This window comes from Coniophora puteana, assembly GCF_000271625.1.
Source record: "Coniophora puteana RWD-64-598 SS2 unplaced genomic scaffold CONPUscaffold_3, whole genome shotgun sequence".
NCBI lineage: Eukaryota > Fungi > Basidiomycota > Agaricomycetes > Boletales > Coniophoraceae > Coniophora > Coniophora puteana.
In genome coordinates, this window is record NW_006913055.1 from 1,527,372 (window position 1) to 1,543,752 (window position 16,381).

Below are 16,381 nucleotides of genomic sequence, written 5' to 3' on the forward strand. Positions count from 1 at the left end.
TGCAGCCGCCGCCTCAAAATAGCATTAGCGTTCACACGTCACGCGTCAGGGTCTGTTCTATTGACTCGGTAGCTCTCAGTAGCCGAGGTCCAAGTAGAAAGTAAGAAGTAGGAAGTAGAAACAAGAATTGACGCGCCCTATAGTACTAGGTCTCCTGTTTTCATCTTCTTAAATCATCTTAACACAATTCCGTGATGCCCTCAACAACACAAAAGTACTGTGCCTTGCAAGGTGCCTTGGTTCTCTTTCGATCCTACGAGATAATAAACAGGCGTTTCCGAGCGACACCCTCATGCATGCGGCAGCATACTGCACTCTCCGGAACGAGAGAAAAGAATATGTCGGAAAAAACAAAATTGCGTCCAAATGCATTGCAACGCATTTTGATGGCAACCCCATCTTACACTGGGGGCAATTGCCCATGTTTTTGTGGAAAACATTTGAAATGTTTTGAGGGCAACCTTCCTAATTGGGAAGGTCACCTTCCAAATATGGAATTTTGAGCAAAACATTTTAAATGTTTTTGACATGTTTTCCCTGGAAACATCGACTAATGCCCCCAGTGGTTAACCCGGGGGGGGGTTCGTACAATTGAGATGCCGTTCTGAAGCTCATATAAACGGGTCATCGACGATGAAAAGCCAATCACATCGCGTCGCTACCGCCGCATTCCCGTCTTGGCGCCGTCTTGACGACATTTAAAAGGCATCTTGACAATGTAACCCCCCCATATAGTCGCGTTGAGACGCTAAATGCCGCCACCGTTAAGATGGCTGTTTTGGTTTTTCCGACATTTTTTTTGAATACAGCGGCGATCAAGCAAGCAATGGACATATACCAAATCTCTGTCTCCAACTAATCAAGCCCAACGAAAAAGCCCAAACACAATCAGAATCGAGCCGGAATCGAGCCAGAATCAGACCTGAAGCCTAATACTCTTCAACGCGCCGCATACACACAGGCTGCGGCCTCTTGTAGCTGTCATCGTCCGGCAGACGAGGTCCGCCGCGCCTTGGAGGCTCAGGCCCAGGGGCGGGGTCGTCTCCACCTTCTTGCTCGGTATCACGATCTCCGCCGGGCGGGGGCCAGCGCATCCCCCCACCGCGTCCACCGCGTCCACCTCGAGGCCCGCCGCTGCGCAAGGGACCGCCCTTGGGGCATTCGTGCTTCTCTTCGGGCATGCTGATGTTACTCAGAAGCCCCTGAGGGGCTGGCGTGAAGCGCTTGCCGTCGTTTGGGTCGCCATTGCGGGCACCACCGCGCATGAATGGCCAAGTTGGGAGGTAGCAATACTCCTGCAGATATTTATTTTTAATTTTAAAATCAGTTTATGTGATATGTGAGAAGACGTTGATAGACGCACCTCGTATCCGCACGCGGGCCGGCACCGCACCCAGACGCTCCAGTCGAGCCAGTCCATCAGGCCAACGACGGCGTCTAGCCAGTGTGTCACAGCAGCGCGCAGCGCGTCTTCGTCAATCTTGCTTTCGCCTTGATCTTCGCCCTCGTCGGAAGCGCCAAACGTGCGTTCCTCGGCATCGGCCCAGATCCCAACAGCAACACGACAGATCTCGCGCTTCGTCTCGCGCACGGCGCGCAGCAGCGTGTGCTCGTTCTGCATGAGGCGCTCAGGGCGGCGCGATATCGAGCGCGTGTGTGCGTCCGTGCATTCTTGCCAGACCGGGACGGCCCATGCGTGCGGCCCGTTCTTGTCCTCTCCTTCGTCTCCTTCCTCTGTGGTGTCCCCGGGCATCCGTGCGGAGTGGAGAGCGTACGGGAAGATGACTCCGTGGATCTCAGTGAGCGCCCGCTGCGCGAGCGCGAGCGCTTTGGATGAGGAAGCCTGAGCGGAAGCATTTGCGGGGGTAAGTGCATGCAAGCTCTCGTTGAACAAGTACCGCGCGAGCTCGAGCCTGTCCGCATGCCGATCCACAATCACCTTCGCGAGCGTCTGCCAGTCCATACCGCTCGCCGGCCTGTCCACATCTGCCTCCACCCCGACCTGGCTCGCATAGTACTCCTCGAGGCGGCCCATGACCGCACGCACATCCGCATCGTCAACACCCGTGAGCGAGTGCTCGAACCGCGTCTCCGCGGCAGCGCGCATGGGGGCGAGGGAGGGCACGAGCGCGGTGTCGTAGAACGTGATGAGGCGGTGCGTGTGCAGCGCGATGCGCGTGTCGCCCGGGTAGCGGTTGTGCCACGAGCCGGCGAGCATGACGTTGGGCCCGCCCGAGTTGGGTACTTTGATGGGCTGGCCGGGAGAGGGAGGGCTCGCGGGGTCGTCGTCTTTGTCGAAGTTCCGATTCGGAGGAGGGCCTTTGTCGGGGCCATCACCGGGACCACCACCGGGACCGCCACCGGGACCACCACCGGGACCACCACGCCCCGGGCCGCCCCGGCCGTTGGCACGCAGATTGGACCAGGAGACAATCTCGACGCCGTTGGTGAAGTTACAGAGCATGATTTCGCTGAAAAGGTAGTCTAAGGGTGGTTATTCCGAAGAGAGTTGGGTATACATACAAATCCATCTCCATCCTGAATACAGGGAGCAGATGTCAGCTTCTCCAATCAAAAGACACCATAACATAGCAATGTACTCACCTCACATACCCATCCACCCCATACTTATCTCCCCACTCGCACAGGTCCTTGATCCTGTTCCTCTCATCGAACGACCTATCCGGGCGCACCCCGCCCCACGCGACGATGTCCTGGGTGTGCATCGGCCCGTCGTCCATCTTGGCGGCGCTACTCCCGTCGAAATATAGCACCTTGAGCGGGCGGACGGCGGCGAGAGTAAGGTGCCAGCACCCCGCGTCGTCCTGGCCGCGGCAGAACGCGTATGAGTGCTCCGGGTCGGTTGCAATCCACTCCGGGTGGTCAGGGATCTTGTTGCCTGAGGCGCCGTGGTAAAGGAGGGTGCCGACGGGGATGTAGCCAGGGATGAGGGCGTGACCTAAATGAAAGGACCGTCATTGGATACTGGGGTGAACGGGTGGGAGAAGATGGTGGGACTGACCATTGCGATAGCGGGTATGAGGCCAGTGCTGGAGCGCTGAAGCGACGGTGTCGAATATGAAATTGGCGGTCTCGTTCGGCGACGGTGAGTGGTCAAAGCGCCATTCGTCCGACTCGATGAACGAAGGATGGCTGGTGTGGGAGGTCTCTGGTGTCGAGATGAATGGTATCTGGGCTGCTTGACATGCAGAGACGAGCGCTACAGTCGCCAGAGCGAATCTGCACGCAGAAAACGGGTTAGCCGCCCGCATAGTGGACTAGCAGGGAGAGCAAAGAAAGGTGGGGAACGCTGGACGTGCATGATTTATGATTGTGATGGTGGCAGCGACAGGACGCACTTTCGCTATGTTTAGCAGCCTTGCACAACCCAAAAGGCACGGCCACCGCTCACCACGACTGCGCCGCAGCCTTATCTCAAGGCACAGATCAGAGCACCACTCTCTCGGTGCATATCTGATAACATGACATTGTTCCCAAAAGTGCTTGTGTCCATGAGATCGGCCGATAGTTGCTGGGGTTGGAGGCGACAGGCATTGCCAGAACTCTGAGCTAGAAGGCGGTTGGTTCGGAGTATGCCGTGCACCCCGCATGTCGTAGTTTGGCTTTATGCATGATGAGTGTAAACTATTATGAGCCAATAAATACGGATAACACGCATAATGAGAAACCGATCGAGTCCATCCAAAATAGAGAACCACTATCACCATGATCTTCGCTACACTACACCTTATCACAACCGAGTGACGCGCAGAGGCAAATCCACCTTACCCTCCCCAACAACCCTAGGACGCGGCAACAGCCCCCTCGCGATCTCAATCTGCGCCTTCGCATCCCGCATATCAAACTCGAAGTTCCTCACCAGCGTCGACAGCACCGCCTTGAATTCCGCGAGCGCGAACGCCTTGCCGAGACACGTCCGCGGGCCGTCGATGAACGTCAGCAGGTGCTTATGTCCCTGGATCTCCCTCGCGCGCGTCTCCAGCCCGCCGGGGTTGAGCCACCGCTCTGGGTTGAACAGCTTCGCGTCGGGGCCCCAGTACTTCTCGGACCGGTTCATGTATGCGATCGAGACAGTGACCTGGGTGTCCTTGGGGACGACGATGTGGTCTACGTACTTGCCTGACCGGTCCTTGATGGGTTCGCTGAGCGGGATGGCGTCGTCTTCCGTAGCCTGTTCATCGATAGGAGAGGAGAGACGTTAGAGAGAGGGATGTTGCATATTAGCAGCTTAAACGCACTATGCGCGCAGTTGCCGGGACAGGTCCGTGGAGGCGGAGAGTTTCCAGGACAACCGCGTCGAGATACGGCAGTCCGTGAGTAAGCTGCTCGTATGTCGGATCTCTGGTGGTGAACTGGGAAAGTTCTTCCCTAAGGCGGTCCTGGGAATGCTTGTGCAGCGACAGCTCAGCTAGCGCCCACTATAAAAAGTGAGCACATCTCTGACACGGATACCTCGGCTTTACTCACGGACAAGCTGACTAGACATGTACGAGAGCGAGTCAGAACACCACTGCAGCCAGGCAAACATAGACGTACCAGAAGTGGTCTCGTAGCCAGCAACCAGAAGTAGCTTAATCTGTGAAAGCACTTCCTCCTCCGACATGTACAGCTCTGCGCCAGGCGACTGAGACTTGACTGAGAGGATTGTCAGTACCTCGACTGCAATATCGTGGAGATTACGCTCACCGAGCAATCCGATAACTGATTTGTCCTCCTGGCCTGGTGTGAGCCCCAATTTCTCATTGCGCATGCGATCCATGAAGTTATTTGCCGCACCACCCAAGGCCTCATTCAGCTCTCGAGTAAGCTGCATCCGGCTACTGGGCAGCTTCATGAGGCTTGGGAAGAGGAGCCCGAGCGTCAGCCCCAGCTTGAATATGATCGAGGGCGAGTTCGATGAGAACTTGTCAAACACCGCGGCTACGTCGGAGTGTTTGCCTTCCAGTGTTCCGAAATTGTGAGAGAAGCCTGCGATGCCGATTGAGTCGAGCCTTACAAATAGTCAGATTTGTGATCACTGATGAAAGACGGCGTATGAAAGGCGTACGAGACACGGCTCATCCAGCCCTGAACCTCAATGACATTTTCACGCGAAGACTCGAGGATGGAGGACCAGGCGTCCACAACCTGATGGCACCATGCCCTCGTCAGATCAGAAACTTGCAGAAGGACTTTTACTCACCTTGTAAGCAGAATCGTAGAATGTGCTTGTGACATTACGGATAGCAGCGTTGCTGAACGCTGGAGTCATTGCTTTACGTTGCCTGTTGATGCGCTGAGGAATGTCACGTTGCTCAATGTCCATACCACATACCTATTGTGAGGTTCCTTCACTTCTGTGACAACACTTTTCCCAACCTACAATCAAAATCACCGTGAACGTCAAATAACAGCATCACGGGCAAACGGCTGAGGTGGACTCGCCAACGCGTGCACCAAGAACTTCCCCACTTCCGGCCGTTCGTACCGGGACGTCTCGAACTTGTAAAAGTGCTGAACGGCCTTGCTGTCGCACAGCACGATCTTGGACATCCCGATCGTCGACGGAAGGGAGTAGACGCTTCCATACTCCTTTTCCCAGGCCTCGTAGAGCGAGCCAGGGTCGTTGCTCTCGTTAATCTTGTAGCCCTCGCCGAGCAGGAGATTTGTGCGCGGTGGCCCGTGGAGCTTGGTGGCGACGACGCGGCGGCGGGCGACGCGTGCGGCTTTGAGGAGGAGCCAGACGCCGAGTGAGATGGCGGCGACGTCCAGCGCGCGCAGGTTGGAGACGACGTCCCTTAGTAATTCGACTGATATATCGGGGTGTTGTTCGGGTATGATTGACATGATCGACATGGTGAAGAAGAGTGTTAGGGACTCCGAGCATGACAGGGGTGTGTGGTTTTATGTTGTTGGAGACACGAGGAGCCATGGGTTTGTTTCCCTGCGGAGGATGTTGAGAGGGGCCTTGAGGCTCCGAAATGTCATAGGTATTACGCAGGAAGCAGAGAAGTAGCAACGTCCCTGCGGTGAGACGCATGTATGTCTAATTTAGTCGTCGTCGGGGCAAATTGCTCTTTGCTGCGTGATGGGTGGCGGTGATACGTGGGTATTGGAACAGGCTATAGATGATAGGTTAGAGAGTACTCTCAAAGGTCGAAGAGGCGCAAAAGCATTAGGGAAAATGAGGGTCCAATGTAAATCTACGTAGGCCTGCTAGGGTCTACATAGTCCTACATTGGACCCTGTTCCTGATATCAACGAAGCGTGTCGCTGGTATCTTTATGAATCGTTGAAGCCCTGGGAGCCCTTGCGTGTCAGAGTCCTGCTTTCTCAGCGAGCGGCTGCGGCCTGCGCAACGGAGATGACTTGAGTTGACCCACTTTCGGAACCTAAAGAACCTATTCTCACCGCTGGCTTCAGCGCTGAGTGGATTGACGGCTGCGCAGGACAGCCAAGCATCCTATGATAAGAAACATGCTGACCTAGAGCAGTAGGCGCAGTGGTCTTGAAAGGGCCGCAAGTCGTACGCAGGCCACTTGACGCCTGAATACGAAGATACACAATGGCTGTATCCGTCCGATGACTCGAGCGAAACCTTGTGGGTCGTGTTCGAGCTATCTCGTCATTAATACCCTGGAACCGTTTAGAGGAAGAGGGCTTGAAGAGGGCGGTCGATTTTTGCTGGTTATACCAAATGTTGATATCAGTTGCGCGGTGGAGAAGACAGGGGCCGGCTGGTGCCGGAGCGGAGACTTAATAGCAAGCCTTATCCATCTCCGAAAACGTCTGGACTTCAAGCTTCAAGCTCAAGCATCCAGCAAGGTCCCGGACAAACACTATTTCTCTGAAGTCGGTGGAGCAGCATGCTGGGAGCAGCCTCTGATCCAGGGAGCTATGGGCAACTCTTCTGCGTAGCACCATCCGTAACTCCCAAACCTCAGGTCAAACGAAAATATCGTCGACAACGCTAAGACAGCGGCATTCGCTACCCTCAGGCTTTTATCAAGTTACTGAGATCCTTGCTCTTCTTATGCTTTTCCCTCGTGATTGTTTTCTCGGAACAATCAGGATGCGCCTCTCAGTTGCCCAACTACGCTTGCTGAAGTTTAGTCTTTCGCAGGCTACTTATGCAAGGCAAACGCAGAACAAGGAACGTATCTGAAACTTACTATAGCTTCGTTCAAATATTCTATGATTACTAAAGCTTCTCATCCAGCAACTTACTAGTTTTAATTCGTCACTGGCTTTCCCTCCCACCTGACCTCCAAATATTCGGGTTCCGTGATCTCTCCGCCCACGCGCTCGTCTGCCTTGATCCTCTCAAAGTACGCCATCGTCCTTGGCAGCGCGTCGCGCTCCTTCTTGCCAAGGACGACCCGCGTCGCGAAGTAGATGGTTGCAGCCATGACAAGGTCCGCAAGCGTCAGTCGCCCCGCAACGAGGTACTCGCGCCCGCCCTCTTCACCCAGGTACGACTCGACGTGGCCGAGCCCGAAGATGGCACGGTCGTATAGCCAATCTGTTTGCTAATGGGCTGAAATGAGTTTCATCTTGCTCGAACAGGAGAGGTTCAGCTCACCTCAGGCGTGTACCCCGGCGCAATGCCAACGGACCAGAAAAAAATGGGCTCCAGGTTCGTGTGGAGGTTCGTCTCCGCAAAGTGCACCCAGTGGTCGATCAGCGCGCTCTCCTTGATATCATTTCCCAGCAACCCGCTCTCTGGATTCCTCGCTGCCACTTTTTAAGACAGGCAAACAAAGTTAAGCGCGTCAGCGACAAAGCCCCCAAACGTCCTCGAAACTCTGGCCCACTTACGATACCGAGCAATGGTTGCTCCTTCGGTGAGCAAAAATCCGTCCGCGCCCTTGAACGCGGGGACCTTGCCGAATGGAAAGAGCGCGAGGTACTCGGGCGTCTTGTTTGTCTCGCCGTATATGACGGGGGGTGTGATGAGCGACTGGCCCGTGAACGCCGCCACGGCGCGCACGGTTATGGCCTGGCGCTGCTTCTCAAAGCCATAGAATGTGCCAACGTGGGACATGATATGTGATCTAGTGGAGATGGTGCTGTGAGCGTGGAATGTAATAGGCGAGGAGGACCGCGATGGCTTCAATGAGTCTGGAGAAGAGATGGCCGAACACATTGAGGTTTTATATGTTGTGCAAGTGGACTCTCAAGCCTTTTGTCAGCGTCGTCTGACGAATGAATCCTCGAGCGTTTTGTCAGCCCGAGCGTCGTCTGACAAAGAAAAATCTGTTGATATCAAGTAGTAGGGTCGGCGACTCGGCGATGGACGCCAGACTGGATTTGTCTTTGTCTAAACCCTCCGAACCAGTTTTTCTTGAATACTAACACATCTACTGGATACAGAATGGCTAGGACGGCTTGAACCTATTTGCGCGACTGTGTCAAAGCATTACTATGCAGAATGGCGATCAACGTCTGGCAAGTCTCACTTTATACCCGTACGCAGGCTCACGCCACACCCACTCGCTCCAATCCAGCCACACCAACAAGCCCTTGATCTCAGTGTACCAGCGCTCAACCATATTGCGCAGCTCCCCTCGCTCATTCGCATGCCGGAAGGAGGCATGTCCTGTTCCGGGTTGGACGGGTTGGGGAAGTTCATGATGGGGGCGGAGATGTGGCACTCGCCGCCGTCCGCCTACATGACCACAACGACGCAGCATATCTCGATTGCTCGCTCCGCATGAGGCGCGCATGCATGTCCCGGCAATATCGATCGAGTCGAGCCTTACGAGAGGCCTTAGTCGTTCAGAGGATTCCCAACCAATGGAAGCCAACCCAATTACAAGGTCTACTCAAACTCGATGCATTCCTTTAAGCACTGGCCCTTGTAAACATCCATATCATCGTCTGGAAGGCAACCGGGGCATAAACACCATATCTGAATTTTACTACAGCTCTTCCAAGTCTTTCTGTGACGGAAATAACCTCCCATTCAACCGCTTGAAACCTTAATAGTTTCACTTTGCCACCGACTTTCCTTTCCAACTGACCTCCAAATACTCTGGCTCCGTGATCTCTCCGCCCACGCGCTTGTCTGCCTTGATCCTCTCAAAGTACGCCATCGTCCTCGGCAGCGCCTCGCGCTCCTTCTTGCCAAGGACGACCCGCGTCGCAAAGTAGATGGTCCCAGCCAGGACGATGTCTGCGAGAGTCAGTCGCTCCGCGACGAGGTATTGGCGGCCGCCCTCTTCGCCCAAGTGCGACTCGATGTGGCTGAGAGCGAAGATGGCGCGGTTGTACAGCCATTCCGTTTGCTGATTGGCCACGATTAGACTCTTCTTGTTGAAACAGGACTAGTAGAAGTTGAGCTCACCTCAGGCGTGTACCCCGGAGAGACGTCGGCGGAGAAGTAAAAGATGGGCTCGAGGTTCGTGTAGAGGTTCGTCTCCGCAAAGTGCACCCAATGGTCGATCAGCGCGTCTTCTTTAATGTCCCTGCCGAGGAGCCCGCTCTCGGGTTTCCTTGCTGCCACTTTTCAAGGCAGCCGAACATGGGTGAGCGCGTCAGCGTTTCTGCAAAACCCTCACACATCCTTGAACACTCACGATACCGAGCGATGCTCGCGCCCTCGGTGAGCAAGAACCCATCCGCGCCCTCGAACGCGGGGATCTTGCCGAACGGGAAGCGCGCGAGGAACTCGGGCGTCCTGTTCGTCTCGCCGTTTATGACCGGGGGCGTGATGAGCGACTGGCCCGTGATCGCCGCGACGGCGCGCACGGTTATGGCCTGGCGCTGCTTTTCGAAGCCGTAGAATGTGCCGACGTGGGACATGATATGGATCTAGAGATACCGGGTGGAGGTGGGTGAATGTAATAGGTGAAGAGGACGCGATGACTCGAATGAGTCTGAGGAAAAGAGGGGGCTTGACGCATCGAGGTTTTATACGTCGTGCAAGCGAACCCTCTAGGCTTTTGTCAGCGTCGTCTGACAAAGAGAATCTCTGTTAAAAGCAAGAGAAGCGCCGATATGTTGATGATAAATCGTCGAGAGGTCGGAGAATGAGTCAGCACCCGAACATATTCATCTCGACAACAACCTTTGACTCTTGGATACATTAAATAGCATCGTGATCGTCTTTGGTTTTGTCTCCGTCTAAATCCGCCGAATCAGCAACTCTACAATCCCAACGCGCCTACTGGACACAGAATGATTAGGGCAGTGAGGACCTGTTCGCGCGACCGTGTCAAACCATTACCACGCAGAACGGTGATCAGTGCCCCGCGAATCTCCAAAGCCAATGCTGATACTCTTCAAGACAGTCTCTGTCGCCATCTCTCTCACTCTTCCGGTAATTCCTTTGCGGTGACTTGTTCTATCGTCTTACTTTTAGGATTTGACGGTTTCCCGCCTTTGGGTTTGCATTTACGAATCCAAGATTCAATGAGAAAACGGGGATTCAACAGAGATGAAACAAGGGATAGCAAAGTTCGACTTTGAATCGCTCACATACGTCACCCTGATACTGCTGCGCTTGTGGTCCCGCGTTTTATTCTCTGGAAAATACTGCAAGGTGAGATTGGCGGCACAACACCTTGTAGCCGCGGTGCCATCGTGCGCAGCAGACGATATGTACATTATTGGGTTAGTTACGTTAAAACAGCAAAAGAAAGAGATATGTGCGTATATCTGGGCGGATTCGAAGACGACGGCGCGTCTACTCCAATAGATCGTAAGGCTCGACCCTCCGAATACACCTCGGCTGAGGCCGCATCCACTGCGGCCTGCCCTCCTCGTCCTTTGGCATGGGCTTGTGCGGTGCACCGGGAATCCTGATCATGTCCCATGGCCACGTGGGGAGGTAACACAGTTCCTGCAGTTGCGTTCCGCAAGTCGTCAGCGCTGTGCATCTCCAAACAAGAAAGGAAACAAGGCTCACCTCGAATCCGCACGCAGGCTCACACCGCACCCATTCGCTCCAATCCAACCACGCCATCAAACCATTGATCTCGGCGTGCCACCGCCCGACCATATCGCGCAGTTCGCTCTCGCTCATGCGCACGTCGGGCGGAGGCACGTCCTGCTCCGGGTCGGGCGGGTTCGGGAAGTTCATGATCGGATCGCGGACCTGGCGCTCGCCGATGCCGAGTTCCACGCCGTCCGCCCACACTCCGACGACGACGCGGCATATCTCGCGCGACGTCTCGCGCACGGCGCGCAGCAGCGTCTGCTCGCTGCGCGTGAGGCGCGCGTGCATGGTCGGGCGGAAGAGCGCGGCGGTGTGTGCCGTGGCGCATTCGCGGAAGATGGGCGCAGCCCACGCGTGTGGCGGAGCTGGCGAGCCGGATGAGCTGTCGCTGGCGGCGGGAGGCACGGCGGTGTACAGCACGTACGGCATGATCATCGTGCGGAGCTGCACGTGCGCCCTGCGCGCCTGTCGGAGCACGTTCCCGTACGCGTGTGCATCCGCGCCCCGCTCGAGCAGCCCGCGTGCGAGCTCGAGCCGCTCCGCGTGCCGATCGATCAGGGTCCGGGCGAGCGTTTGCCACTGTACGCCGCTGGGTGCGACGTCCGTGCCCCTCTCCTCGTACTCATGCTGCGACGCGCGCAGTTCCTCGTCGAGCCGCTGCGTGAACGCGGTTATGTCCGCGTCAGATAGGTTGAAGAGCGCGTGGTCCCATCGGTCCAGCCCCGCGCGTGCGGGGACGAGGGATGGCGCGAGGGAGGTGTCGTAGAATGTGAGGAGGCGGTGGGTGTGCAGGATGAATCGCAGGTCGCCCGGGTAGCGGTTGCGCCATGAGCCTGCTTGGGTCGACTCGAATGCGAGGGAGTAGAGCGGGCTTAACATGGACTTGGCGGTGGGAGGGTCGAGCTGAGAGGGCGCTGCGAGAGACGCCAGCATAGCCATCCGAGAGCTCGGTGGGCTACCCTGGAGGTCGTCTGGTTGTGGAGGAGGCGGAATGGGGGTCGTGGCTGCGGGGAAGAGATTGAGCCAGGACACGACCTCAACACCAGAGGTGAAATTGCAAAGCATGACCTCGCTAATAGAGTCGTCGATGTCAGCACCACAACGGTTTTTACAGAGGATGGGCACTCACAAATCTGGTTCCATTCTATCATTGCACGGAAAGAATGAGCCTCTGAACGCGCCCTGAAACCCACCGCCCACTCACCTGACAAAGCCATCAAGCCCATACTGCTCTCCCCACTTGCATAGGTCGTTTATGCGCCCGTACTCGTCCATCATCCGCTCCGGGTGCAGCTTCCGCCACGCGACAATGTCCTGCGTGTGCATCGAGCCAAACTCCATCTTCGCCGCGCTGCTCCCGTCAAAGTACAGCACGCGGAGCGGGCGCGCGGCCGCGAGGGTGAGCTGCCAGCAGCCGACGTCGCTGCCGCCGCGGCAGAACATGTAGGCGTGCTCGGGGTCGGGCGTGGTCCATTCGGGCGTGGTGGGGACTGCGCCGGTGAAGGAGCCGTGGTAGAGGAGGGTGCCGGTGGGCACGTAGGCGGGGATGACGGCGTGCCCTGCGTGAAAAGAGTGAGCACGGGCTTATAATGGACCATGGCAGCGTACCGTTTCTGTAGCGAGTGTTGGGCCAGTGTTGCAGGGCGGAGGCGAGGGTGTCGAAGATATAGTTGCTGGTGGCGTTCGGGGACGGCCGCTCGTCGAACCTCCACTTGTCCGCATCGGTGAACCAGCTGGACTGGTCGCCAACAGGCAACCCTTGACCCGGGGAAGCAAAAGGCGCCTGCAAGAGAGCCGAGGACACAGACGCGAGCGCAGGCGCGAGGAGGGCGAGCCCGTTCTTCCACGGCGCCGACTTCATTGTTCACGTTGAACAGAAAGCCTTCAAGCGCGCTACTTTGCAGCAAAGTCAAATTTATTGTGCATGTTGCCTGACGGAGTAAAGTTCCGAGCGATCGGTCAGTATCCTGTCAGTTGAGTCAGAAAGTCTGACAACGCGCGATAACAAGTTAAAACAAACCACAGGCAAATGATCTTGCGGAAGCATTTGTCGTGCACTTGCCACGACTTCGTTCAGCGTGAATCAGAGTGACTTGGCAGGTTCTGAGGTGGTATATCTTGAAGACAACTAGCTTGATAAAGTGCTGTGATTCACAGAGTTCACCTTGGAATTCACATTCGGTTTTATAACTTTCTCATGTTTGTTTTCTTTTAATATACTAATAAGCGAGGCAATATTGACTCAGTTCACAGTGAAGCTCATGCTTACAAAAGAAGACAAACTAGTTGCTTTAATATAGTTCAAGGAACTACCGCCTTTTTTGTGGTCTGGCTGGGGGAGACTATGCACATGGCTACGACGAGGAGTGCGACCTCGAAAGCTCTCGGCTATAATAGTACCGCAAACGCGAACAAACTTTATATTGACCACTTGCGTGCCGCCGCGATGTCACCCACCACAGACAGGGGCAACCCGTCCAAACCACCGTCCCCCTCGCCCGCACACATCCTCCGCACGCACCGACACGCACTCACCGCCCTCGACGTCTCGCACGACAACGCGCGCATCATCTCGGCCGACGCGTCCGGGCGCGTCGTCGTCACGTCCACGCGCTCGCTGCGCGTCATCGCAGCGTGGCAGGCGCACACGGATGGCGTTCTGGGTGTGCAGGAGGTTGGGGGCGGGCTGATCACGTACGTTCTGCGTCTCTGCTGAGCTTGGATGTGGATGTTCGTATCCTGATATTCTCAGATAGCCATGGACGCGACAATAAGCTGTACGTGTGGCAGCGCGTCGAAGAGTCGGAAGCGGTGCGCGTCGGCGGGGCGGCGGTCACGACGTACGATGAGCGCGAGGGTGCGCCGCCGCCGCCGCGTATTCTGGAGCTGGATGTCAATGCGCTGAATTACTGTCGGTTCTCTGTGCTCCCTTTTTCTCGTACGGACGAACAGGCGGCAGCGGGTCCGAACGGGGACACTCAGAAGGCGGATCCATGCTTGCTTGCCGTTCCCAATCTCGTTGATTCATCACTTGTAAGCCTTGATTATTCTCTCCAGATGTGACTCAACTCATGCCCATGGGTGAAACGATCTATCGTCGTATCAGGCGGACATATGGACGCTCCCCTCATGCGTCAGACTTCACGCAGCTATAGGTGCACCAGACGACGATGTCGCAGAGATCTCGACGGACGGACGATCAGCAGACAAAACAGGTGCGTTGTCGCGTTCCATCACTCGCTACGCTCGCCGACGCAATACCAATGCTGCAGGCATCATCATGTCTATGCACCTCTTCCGCCCTCGATCGCAGGCACCACCTGAGGAAGCTGAGATATCGACATCCTCTGCGCCGTTGCATCTCCTTTGTGGCTACGAAGACGGAGGTCTGGTCCTTCGGCGACGCACTGCTCAGGCCGAAGCTGAGGCAGAGGAGGATGGAAGGCAGACCGTCCAGGGGCGTGGATGGGAGGTGGTCTGGCGAAACAAGGTACACGTCGAATCTGGTTCGTCTTCTATCCATGCAAAGATGCCATAGCCTGATAACACGACGCGATTCTCCGCTGTCTAGTGATGAGCATGGCCGTCTCGCGCGACGGCACGTTCGCCCTCTCCGTGTCCGCGGACCATCTCATCGGGCGGTACACCATCGTAGCACCAGACTCCAAAGGCCAAAAGGGCAAGGAGAAAGAGAAAGACGCAGAGACGGCGACGGTGCACCGGACAAAGCACCCCGGCAACGCGTCAATTGCAATCCGGGATGACGGACGGGTGTGTGCCGTCGGAGGGTGGGACGGCAAGTGCGTTTCCTTTCACTCCTCATCATATCGCGTCATTGCATGTCTGACCCCACCCAAAGGATCCGGCTGTACTCCACCAAGTCTCTGAAACCACTGGGGAGCCTCGGATACCACAAGCAGAGCGCACAGGCACTCGCCTTCTTCGCGACGGGGAGCGATCGGAGGGGTCGTGGTCTTGGGCTCGGTCTGGGCCCGGCGTTAGATGACGACATTGACAGTGAGGACGAGGGGATGACGCGCGCGGAGCACGAGGAGCGGACGCGTTGGGTCGTCGCGGGGGGCAGGGACGGGCGGATTTCGGTCTGGGCGTTGATGAGCTTCGATAAGTAAATCGCTGCGGAAAAGAGCATGCATGCCTAAACAGCATTCCAAGATAATGGAATCGGAATCCTGGTCTTCTCCATCTTCCAATTCCTGACTTGCATTCTTTTGCGAACAAGTCCCGCTGAGATAGCTCATCTCGAGACTTGCATTCCGAGACCTGAGCAGACGAAGGCCCTTCACGTATCTCTTGTGAGTGGATGGCATATCCAAGAGTAGAAGCTGTAATTATAAGGCATCATGCATCAAGCCACATATTGCACACGTCTTGCCGACACAGCTCATAATATACATCGAAGAACCGCACTAGGAACTTCCCTCCGTTCCTTAAGCATGCTTCTTGACGCATGGCGCACAAATATTATTAACATTCCAACGGCCTTCGTGTCCATTTAATTTGCTTGGAGCAGGATCTGCTACTGGTTCCGAGACGGGAACGAAATGCTCGTGATTTGGCCAGATCCGGACAGAAACGTCGTCATTTCACCGTCATCGACCCTTTCTCGAGGACCCCTCGTCCGAATTGAGACAAAGGCCCCTGTACCCCGCACCAGCTCGAGCAGTATAAAACCAGGCCCTGTTTTGCCCTTCGACTTCAGAATCAACCAACCCACTCCACAACACCAACTCAACCACCCAACCCAACTTCCTCTACCACAATGACTGACTTCGGACGCCAATCTGCCACCGACAAGGCTGGATCTGCCCTCAAGGTATGCTGCAGCTTCACCCTGCTATTGTGTCTCGTTTGACTGACACTTTCACGCAGCCCGACTCCCAGAAGTCCACCACCGAGCAGCTCGGAGACAAGATCAAGAGCACCGGCGACTCTGCCGCCTCGACCGCCCAGCCCGAGAGCGAGAAATCGTACGCCCAGCAGGCGACGGACGCGCTCAGCGGCAACTCCAACGAGAACTCCGTACGTTTGCTATTACTGCTTTCTATCATTTTAGGTTTCGGTTGTTTACCTTCAAATTTCCTGTGGCAGGGTTCGATGCTCGACAAGGCCAAGGATGCTGTCGGCATGGGCAACACTAAGAACAACAATGCTTAAGCGCTTTGGCTATTAGCTTATAACCAGCGTGGATGTCTGTGACTCGTATGTAATATATCAGGAATGGACATGTACATTACTAGAACACTATAGTCACTATAAACCCAAGCGCGATCACTGACGACGTACATGCAACACATGGTCAATATATGTTCTCCAATGTTTATCTGAGTGAGGGTGGAGATAGTTACCGTTAGTACTGACTGTACATTTTTTCATGCAAATGCTCCAATCCCCCGGGAGTTTAAGCATCGTAGAAGCCAACTT

The 16,381-nt window shown here is 55.7% G+C and overlaps 7 protein-coding genes across 7 annotated transcripts; 2 read left to right on the forward strand and 5 right to left on the reverse strand.

The window, feature by feature from the left end:
* Positions 1 to 747: 747 nt before the first annotated feature.
* On the reverse strand, positions 748 to 3,272 carry CONPUDRAFT_119611 (uncharacterized protein; the record flags this gene model as incomplete). The annotated part of the gene is made up of 5 exons (XM_007767676.1): positions 748 to 1,295; positions 1,364 to 2,471; positions 2,524 to 2,538; positions 2,605 to 2,959; positions 3,023 to 3,272. 5 exons carry the CDS (start codon positions 3,270 to 3,272, stop codon positions 930 to 932), a joined length of 2,094 nt encoding a protein of 697 aa, XP_007765866.1. The 3' UTR covers positions 748 to 929.
* Positions 3,273 to 3,751: 479 nt separating this feature from the next.
* CONPUDRAFT_163288 (cytochrome P450) lies at positions 3,752 to 5,885 on the reverse strand (the record flags this gene model as incomplete). Its single annotated transcript, XM_007767677.1, has 9 exons — positions 5,458 to 5,885; positions 5,336 to 5,379; positions 5,204 to 5,285; positions 5,069 to 5,148; positions 4,708 to 5,012; positions 4,558 to 4,656; positions 4,489 to 4,499; positions 4,260 to 4,439; positions 3,752 to 4,192 (listed from the first exon to the last, which is right to left on the reverse strand). Exons 1-9 carry the CDS (start codon positions 5,854 to 5,856, stop codon positions 3,752 to 3,754), a joined length of 1,641 nt encoding a protein of 546 aa, XP_007765867.1. The 5' UTR covers positions 5,857 to 5,885.
* A 1,347-nt stretch (positions 5,886 to 7,232) lies between these two features.
* Positions 7,233 to 8,044, reverse strand: CONPUDRAFT_142507 (glutathione S-transferase C-terminal-like protein; the record flags this gene model as incomplete). The annotated part of the gene is made up of 3 exons (XM_007767678.1): positions 7,233 to 7,529; positions 7,583 to 7,740; positions 7,819 to 8,044. 3 exons carry the CDS (start codon positions 8,042 to 8,044, stop codon positions 7,233 to 7,235), a joined length of 681 nt encoding a protein of 226 aa, XP_007765868.1.
* A 752-nt stretch (positions 8,045 to 8,796) lies between these two features.
* On the reverse strand, positions 8,797 to 10,066 carry CONPUDRAFT_135637 (glutathione S-transferase C-terminal-like protein). The gene is made up of 3 exons (XM_007767679.1): positions 9,579 to 10,066; positions 9,347 to 9,504; positions 8,797 to 9,287 (listed from the first exon to the last, which is right to left on the reverse strand). The coding sequence occupies exons 1-3, from the start codon at positions 9,802 to 9,804 to the stop codon at positions 8,991 to 8,993; spliced, it is 681 nt and encodes a 226-aa protein (XP_007765869.1). The 5' UTR covers positions 9,805 to 10,066; the 3' UTR covers positions 8,797 to 8,990.
* A 621-nt stretch (positions 10,067 to 10,687) lies between these two features.
* CONPUDRAFT_50649 (uncharacterized protein) lies at positions 10,688 to 12,800 on the reverse strand (the record flags this gene model as incomplete). Its single annotated transcript, XM_007767117.1, has 6 exons — positions 10,688 to 10,843; positions 10,910 to 11,853; positions 11,899 to 12,011; positions 12,069 to 12,083; positions 12,144 to 12,498; positions 12,548 to 12,800. The coding sequence occupies 6 exons, from the start codon at positions 12,798 to 12,800 to the stop codon at positions 10,688 to 10,690; spliced, it is 1,836 nt and encodes a 611-aa protein (XP_007765307.1).
* A 585-nt stretch (positions 12,801 to 13,385) lies between these two features.
* Positions 13,386 to 15,155, forward strand: CONPUDRAFT_119622 (WD-40 repeat-containing protein; the record flags this gene model as incomplete). The annotated part of the gene is made up of 6 exons (XM_007767680.1): positions 13,386 to 13,633; positions 13,696 to 13,972; positions 14,046 to 14,154; positions 14,212 to 14,445; positions 14,511 to 14,739; positions 14,799 to 15,155. The coding sequence occupies 6 exons, from the start codon at positions 13,386 to 13,388 to the stop codon at positions 15,067 to 15,069; spliced, it is 1,368 nt and encodes a 455-aa protein (XP_007765870.1). The 3' UTR covers positions 15,070 to 15,155.
* Positions 15,156 to 15,719: 564 nt separating this feature from the next.
* Positions 15,720 to 16,250, forward strand: CONPUDRAFT_119624 (uncharacterized protein; the record flags this gene model as incomplete). Its single annotated transcript, XM_007767681.1, has 3 exons — positions 15,720 to 15,773; positions 15,830 to 15,979; positions 16,049 to 16,250. The coding sequence occupies 3 exons, from the start codon at positions 15,720 to 15,722 to the stop codon at positions 16,112 to 16,114; spliced, it is 270 nt and encodes an 89-aa protein (XP_007765871.1). The 3' UTR covers positions 16,115 to 16,250.
* Between the last annotated feature and the right edge of the window lie 131 nt (positions 16,251 to 16,381).

Bases quoted from the DNA above. Each gene is read 5' to 3' on its own strand.
- CONPUDRAFT_135637 (XM_007767679.1), bottom strand. From the start codon at position 9,804: ATGTCCCACGTCGGCACATTCTACGGCTTCGAAAAGCAGCGCCAGGCC. The intron at 9,505-9,578 runs GTGAGTGTTCAA...TGCCTTGAAAAG, and splicing joins CGCGAGCATCGCTCGGTATC to TGGCAGCAAGGAAACCCGAG. The intron at 9,288-9,346 runs GTGAGCTCAACT...GTGGCCAATCAG, and splicing joins CTCCGGGGTACACGCCTGAG to CAAACGGAATGGCTGTACAA.